Raw genomic sequence first — 8138 nt, 5'->3', positions numbered from 1 at the left:
AAGCGTATGTGTTTTGTAATGTTTTAATTTTCTATTGGCTCCTTAACTTCAGGTGTGGGTTTGGAGTAGTTGTTTTAATTTTTCCACGTTTTAAGAACTCTTCAGTTTAAATTTGGTCACACTTAACTTCGAATCGTAGTGCCCCTGGTGTAAAAAGGCGAAAGGCTTCAGGGCATTTTATTAACTACAAAAATACGTACCATTAACGATACAAAATTTCAACGATTTTCTTGCTATTTGAAAAATTACATGCAATTGAAGAAACTCTGAAACGATTTTGAAAAATTCTGGACAAAATCATGAAAAATTTGGGCTCATTGCAAGATTTCAAAAATCTTAAAAAAGAACAAAGAGTCCTTGAATTTTGACAGAGAAAACAAAACAACTTTTAATTCGACAAACAATTTTGAGTTGTTCATTAGAGAGTAAAACCACCGTTTTTGTCTCATCTTTGTTTCTCAAATACATCTATTTATACAAAAGAATGTTTAAAAATATAGGTATACATATATTTTTATTTATTAAAATATCCAAATCTTCCTCCAATTAAAAATGTCGGAATTTGTTAATGGTAAATAAAAATTTGTACTGGAGTTATTCAGTACACATACAGAAAAAGTTGTGCAGAATTTTTGGTGGATAATTTTCTAAAAGTATAAAAAGAATTCATCCAAATTTTATATGAACAATGCTTTATATGCATCATTTGAGAGGGCTACCTATTTATCTTCATGGTTTTTTTTAGATTTGAGCTGAATTTAAAAAATGGCAACCGAATTTATATCAAGATAATTTTTTCATGATATAATTAACTTATCATAGATTTTTATTGTTATCTCGATTTAACAATAAATTTTTATTTTATATTTTTGATATAAAACTCGATTTGTATGGAAAATATTAGTGATTGCTCATCTTTATTGTTTTCTCGAATTGAGAGTTATTTAAAGCAAATTTTTAAAGAGTTGTATAAATGGAAATTTTAAGGGGAGATACGAATGGTTTTCTTAACAGATTTAAGTGTTATATAAGGAAACACAACCGATTTAAATTCTAATTTTTGTGAAAATGTAATATGAATATATCATTTAGGAAATTTTTATTGTAGGAAACTACATTCTGATTTAGAAGAGTTATTTTCTGATACACAGCAGATTACAGGTTTTGAAATAAAAATAGTTTTCCGGTAGAAAATATAAGTAATGGGAGTCTTATATATGGATCCACTACAATATAATTTTGATAAAAAATGTTCATATGATATTTTCTCGATTGTACATCCGATTCTGTTTTCAAATAGTTATTTTTTGAATATATACAGCCGATTACAGGTTTTGAAATAAGAATTGTTGGGAGTATTATATACGGATCTACAACCGATTTTACGCTTTAGATAAAAATCTATTTTTGATAATAAATTAAATTGATTACAGATTTTTATTTTACGTAATCGTAAAGTTGGTTAAACATTATAGAGTTTTCAAATAAAAATAAATTTTTTATTAAAAATTTAACAAAATAATAAATCTTATATAATATAAGAAGTATATATCATGATCTTTAGCATTAAAAAGTAAAAAAGATGAAATCAAAACAACAACTCGAAGTTCAATTAAACATTGCAGCCCGCCTTGCAAGAACTAAGCAGATTGCAACAAACTTAGGTGATAAATAATTTATTAATACATATATAAGTAAGTAATTCATTTTTAATATATTTAATTTTCTCTTTTTCTCCTGGGAACTGACTTCCGGACCTAATACAAGAGCTACTTGTACCGATCTATAAGAGGTGGGGTCAGCGAGCTGCATTTTTTCGTACACATCTTCGATAGGCGTTTTGATTCTACACATGTCCGAAACCTTTGCCGAAATACTAATTTTTTTTGCACAATCATGAATCGACTCTTGAGACGCGTGGTATAGTTCTCGACTGATTTCTGTTTATGCTAGGTGAATGCAGAAGGGTAATATGCTCACTCTTGCAATGCCGACACTTTGCAGTGCTCTTACAGTCTTTAGTTATATGGTTCCGATTCAGGCATCGAGATCAACATCCAAAGACGAGAACATGGCGAAGTCTACCTTCATGTTTTAGCTTAGCTGGCATCCCCTCAAAAGGGTGACTTTTCGAACACAGGCTACAGACTCTTGGCGATTTTTCCCTTCTTTGTTCTATTGGATTCTTCGCGACATTCGAGCTCGTGTTTTCTATTGGCTGAGTTGGACGTAGATTGTGGAATATCAGCAGTGGTTTCTTGAGGATTTTCAACCGGAACTGATGACGCAACCGGAGACGTTATTGTTTCGACAAGGATTGCCTTTGTTGCCTCAATCCATTTTTAGACTGGAGCTGGATCAGGTACCTCCACTGCTTCATTATATTATACATCATTATATTATACACCAAGAGCATCTTCAAAAAGGTTTTTTACTAAGAAACAATGAAGGTTAATAAAATATTAGAAAATTTGAATTCAACTAAGTAGTCAAAACGACTAGTTTCGTGATTGGTCGTTTAACAATCCCGTTTTCGGTAAGTAGATCCGCGACACGAACATGATGATCATTATCGGGGTAAAGTTTAACAACCCGTCCTAACTTTCAAGACGTAGGTAACATTTGCTCTTGGTGTATAACGACCAGATCATTTATCGAAATATCACGATCCGGCGATTTCCACTTATATCGGTTGTGCAAATTAGACAAATACTCTTCCTTCCATCGGCGATAGAATTGGTGAGTAAAGGCTTTCACTTTACGATATCGATTAACTAAGCTAATAGGAGATTCATAAATAGAAAGTTCAGGTGGGGATAAAATGGGACAGCCGATTAAATAAGGACGGGAATTTAAACAGGCTTCAATTCGTGCCAGTATTGTGCATAATTCTTCAAATGTATATTTTACGGACTGTACTTCCCAACGAAAATGACGTTTAAAAATTTTCACGGCAGCTTCCCATAAACCACCCATGTGAGGAGCTGCCGCTGGAATAAATCGCCATGATAAACATTGAGTACCAAATGTAGAACACTTACGAGCCTGACATTCCTTTAGAAAAGTCCTATAATCCTTTTCAATTTCCCTAGAGGCTCCAAAAAAATTTGTACCATTATCTGAGAACATGGTCGATGGACAACCACGACGCGAAATAAACCGATGAAATGCTGCTAAAAATGCATCCCTTGTCAAATCCGATGTTGTCACTAGATGAACCGCTTTAGTAGAGAAGCAAACGAAAATACACACATATGCCTTAGTTATTCGACAAGATCGACCAGTTAAAATTCGTATATCAAATGGTGCAGCAATATCCACTCCAGTGTTAGTGAATGGTCGTACTATCGTCGTCCTCTCAGGTGGTAAAACCGCCATTATTTGACTGCATGAATGTTTCCTGTCCAATATACAACGTTTACAGCGATTTATGATGGTTTTAACAAGAAATTTAAGCCGAGGAATCCAATACTCGATACGAATATTTCTTATCATGAGTGGATTTCCACCATGTATCGTAATAACATGGATGAACTCTGCCAAGAGCAATGTAAATCGACACGAATAAGGAAGAATAATGGGGTTCCTTTCCGTATAGGACAACGAAGGAGATTTCTCTAAACGACCATTTACTCGAATTGCCATATTTTCTTCTAAGCAATGATTAAGAGTCAACAATGAACTTTTCGATGAGCTAAAATCTGAGCTAAAATCGCCAAACGTATTTTAACTTTTCCAATCTCATCCCTTGATATAATAGTAGTTGGAAATATATCGATTTCTCTGACTAGGGTGAGTTCTAAAAAAGAACCGGAAAATGTACGATATAACCCTTAGAGCTCTATCAAGAGACGAAAATATGTCTAAAACATTTGTAAAAAACGATGCATGCGTTCTGACAGTTCTGCTTTCTACTTCGGTATCTACTTGATCAAGGTTCTGATTGTTCCAACTAGTCTTGGGCATTTTAAGCGAACTGGGTCTATGCCACCATAAATCACTCTGTGACAGTTCAAAAGAATAAACACCGCGACTTCCCACATCTGCCGGGTTTTCTTCTGACTTCACATGGTACCACAAATGTAGTCCAACTACTAGGGGGTTTCTTTAACAAACAAAGCACAATCGTCGAGTCTGTCCAACAATATAACCTTCCACAAGGTATATAATTTCGGCCACTATAGTCTTCAAAAGTTCAGAAGCTAATACAGCACCACAAAGTTCTAGGCGGGGTAGTGAAATAGTCGTTATGGGAGCAACTTTAGTCTTACATGAAAGTAAGTGTGTATAAATCTGACCTGCCCCCTCTACGTATGCATTCTCTGAAGCATCTGAAAAGGTGTGGAGTTCAGTTGAGAAGCCAGGAGCGAAATGAACCCATCTAGGTATTCTAATATTATTAACCTCAGTGTAAAGAGACACAAATTTTCTCCATTCACATTCGGTCGATGCAAGCAAAAAGTCGTTCCAATCTATCTGATCCCGCCAAATAGTTTGCATGATCATTTTTGCCGATATGATAACAGGGCCAAACCATCCCACGGGGTCAAAAATCTAGCTATGGTAGACAAAACATCCCGCTTTGTGTAATGAAGACGACTGGCAATTGGTTCGACTCTAAAATAAAATGAATCCAACTGGTCGTTCCAATGAATACCCAGAGTTTTCGAACTACTTGATTCAACAAAAGTTAAGAGTTTGGAATCCACTAAAAACTCGAGCACCTGTTAATGCTCCTGTACATACACTTGCGTTAAACGCTAGTAGCCTGATTTGCCTGCACATTTGTGTTATATCACAATTGAACACAAATCTAAATAATCTCCATCGCAGAATTAAGAGAACTAAATCAGATTGTAATGTTGGTCCAACATAAAAACAATCGTTCAAACTATTCCCGTTGGATGTTATATTGGACGTATTAAATACGACCCGTAATTTGGTCGTTTGACTATCAGGCTTAAATACTGGGTGATGGGGTAAATAACAAGAAAGTGGAATTTGGTTACCTATATGACCAAGAGTGAGTTATTCCTCAACTACGCTATCATATAAAGCCGGTTTCCTTAAAAGAGAAGGAGTCATTTCTCAAGAATTGTGCAATCATATTCTGTCTTGAAGAGCCTAAACTAATAGAATGAGGAAATTCCGACTTAAAGGGTAGCGTCACTACAAAAAAGCCTTCGAAGTCGCGGCGCGCAGTACTCCTATAGTTTTCCTCACAAAATTTGTCGAAAGGGGTCAAGGTGGTTCCTCCAGTTCCCAAAATCGAATAAGATTTCGATTAAGACTATCTTCAGGCGAAACCTCTATCCTTGTAGAAAACACTTGAACTGTTGGTTCTGGAATAGAGCCTGTAATAAGCAATCCGATAACAGTATCTTGAGCCACTAATGTTCCCAAGACGTTGCGATGGATTTCACCTAAGATTATACGTGGATATAAGGAGTGAGATCGAAAAATTCTTAACACACGTTTTTCATTACATTTTTCAACCAAAGTATTATTTGATTTTTTTTCGATCAAGTTACCTTTGAAAAACATGTCAGTTATTATGTGTAATGTCAATTATATTAATTTTTTTGTTAATCTGATTAAAATGAGTGACCAGAAAAAAGTGCGTATTGGAATTTTTAAATATTTTCAACTAAACCCAACTTGGTCTTACAAAAAGTTGGCCAAGCATACAAAGGTCTGCCGTCAAACTGTTTCCAATGTTATTAAACAGTACCGAGAGAACTTGTCAGTTGATAGAAAACCTAGTTCAGGTAGAAGGAATGGTCCACATGATGTTTCTAAAGCCAAAAAATAGAACGCATTTTCAAAAGAGCTCCCAACACATCCGGTAGGAAAGCAGCTCGGTTAGCTCAGTGCTCGGACTATTTGGTACGAAAAGTTAAAGCTAATGCAGGTTTAAAAACATACAAGGCTCAAAAAGTTCCTGACAGGAACGCTGCTAAAAATTTAGAGGCCAAAAACAGAGCACGGAAATTGAAGTCAAGTTTTATAAAAAAATATTCTTGCTGCATAATGGATGACGAAACGTATATTCTGGCAGATTTTTCGCAACTTCCAGGTCAAAAGTTTTATGTTGCTGATACTCGAGGGAATGTTGAAGAAAAGTTTAGGACCCAAAAGCAGACAAAATTTCCCAGAAAGTTCTTGGTATGGCAAGCAATATGCAGTTGCGGCAAAAGAAGCCAATCATTTGTTACAACGGGCTCTATAAATACCGAAATTTACATCAAGGAATGATTACAAAAAAGTCTGCTTCCATTCATAAGACTTCATAATGTGTCCACTTATTTTTGGCCTGACTTGGCATCCTGTCACTATGGTGAACAAGCCCTTGAGTGGTACAAGAACAATAATGTGGTATTTGTACCAAGAGAGGCAAATCCTCCAAACTGCCCGGAGCTAAGGCCAGTGGAGAGATATTGGGCTCTTGTTAAAAGAGAATTGAAGAGTACAAAAAAGGTGTCCAAAAGTGTGGTAGATTTTAAACGGAGATGGACTACATGTTCGAGCAAAGTGACAGAAAGCGCTATAAAAACGTTAATGGAAGGGTTTCCGAAAAGGGTTCAAAATTTCATCACTAGTGATTAAAACTATAAAAATATTTTTTTTTGTAAATTGTAATAATAATTTGAATCAAATAAAAAAACAATAAAGCTGTAAGTTTAGTGGTTTCTTTTTTATAAACATATATGTATGTTAAGAATTTTTCGATCTCACTCCTTAAAACCGCTCCCAGCGAAATATCAACTGGTCGACATGTGTAAAAGTGTGGGTCTGCTAAGTGAAGATTTGCAAAGTTCCCACAGTGTTCAGGTCCGATCACACAAGAGGGCAAATTACCAGAAATAGTAGGTAATACAAAGGCCAAGTACAAGAGAAGAAACTAAAGAAGAACCAATTTTCAAGTTACAAACCTTTTTTGTTGACGCAGAAAAAGTTTGGTTAATACAAGATACATAATCCTCTCTAAAATTTTCAACATCACAAGGGGGTAAGGTTAGATTATGATCTGAATTGCCTGGATTTGCATTCAAAGTTGGAGCATTACTCGTCTTCTGCACTGATTCAGATCTGAATGTCTTCTCTTTTATATCTCCTAAACACTGAACATATGCCAAATAAGTGACTTGATACTTCGAAGATGTCACATCTACATCACTAGCTGTAGTGGAAGTAGAATTTTCTAGACTTTTCAGACACGCAGTATATGATGTCCAAAGCTGTGAATACCGCCAACTATATAAGAAATCGTTGTCCATCTTAGAGCATAAATGGTAGAATTCCATATGAAATATGGATGAATAAAATCCCTGTCGTCAAATATTTCCAGAAATTCGGTTGTTCAGCATTCATGCTTGACAAAACACCAGATAAGGGAAAATTTGAACCTAAATCCATAAAATGTGTATTTATAGGATACTCTGAGGTATCCAAGGCGTATAGATTGTGGGACCCTCAATTTGAGGAATTCATGCCAGATCATATTGAGCTCCACTTCGACGAAAGTTCTCAGGAAAATTCAGAGCCACCGAGCACTTCAATTCAACAACAAATGAAATATGGGGATTCTGATATGGTCAATGACAGTAAGAAGATCGAAAACGACGGCAAAGTTACCAAACAGAAGAATCGCGGTCGTCCCAAGAAGGTGCTTACTGGAAAGAGGGGCAGACCAAAGAAGATACATAATACAGTTACAGAAGATACAACTGCAAATGACAGCGCTGACGATTCGGATGATTTTCTAGGTTTCAATGGCTCTGACGACGAGGAGTACCAATCGGCGAATTTAATTCAGCCTACCGATCCAAAAACTAGCATCGATGCACTCATTAGCCCCGAAGCTGAAGAATGGCGTAATGCAATGCTGAAAAAGTATAACACTTTATTGAAAAATGAAACTTGGAAAATAGTTGAAAGACCAGTTGGCAGAAAAGTTGTCAAATCAAAGTGGGCACTACGTACAAAATGCAAAATTGATGGCACAGTGGAATGTAGAAAGGCCAGACTCGTCGCAAAGGATTTCACTCAGCATCCCGGTATCGACAATAATGAAACGTTTGCACCAGTCGCCAGAATGAGCTCCATTCGTTTCTTAATGGCTATCTCTGCACAATACG

General features: G+C 35.8%; 1 protein-coding gene across 1 annotated transcript; it reads right to left on the bottom strand.

Moving 5' to 3' along the window:
* Positions 1 to 2604: 2604 nt before the first annotated feature.
* LOC111687437 lies at positions 2605 to 3378 on the bottom strand. Its single transcript, XM_023449879.2, has one exon. The coding sequence runs from the start codon at positions 3376 to 3378 to the stop codon at positions 2605 to 2607; it is 774 nt and encodes a 257-aa protein (XP_023305647.2).
* Positions 3379 to 8138: the final 4760 nt, after the last annotated feature.

Source organism: Lucilia cuprina, chromosome X (assembly GCF_022045245.1).
Source record: "Lucilia cuprina isolate Lc7/37 chromosome X, ASM2204524v1, whole genome shotgun sequence".
NCBI lineage: Eukaryota > Metazoa > Arthropoda > Insecta > Diptera > Calliphoridae > Lucilia > Lucilia cuprina.
The sequence above is the reverse complement of the archived record's forward strand: the minus strand, read 5'-3'. Positions and strand labels throughout refer to the sequence as shown.

Bases quoted from the DNA above. Each gene is read 5' to 3' on its own strand.
- LOC111687437 (XM_023449879.2), bottom strand. From the start codon at position 3,378: ATGGCGGTTTTACCACCTGAGAGGACGACGATAGTACGACCATTCACT.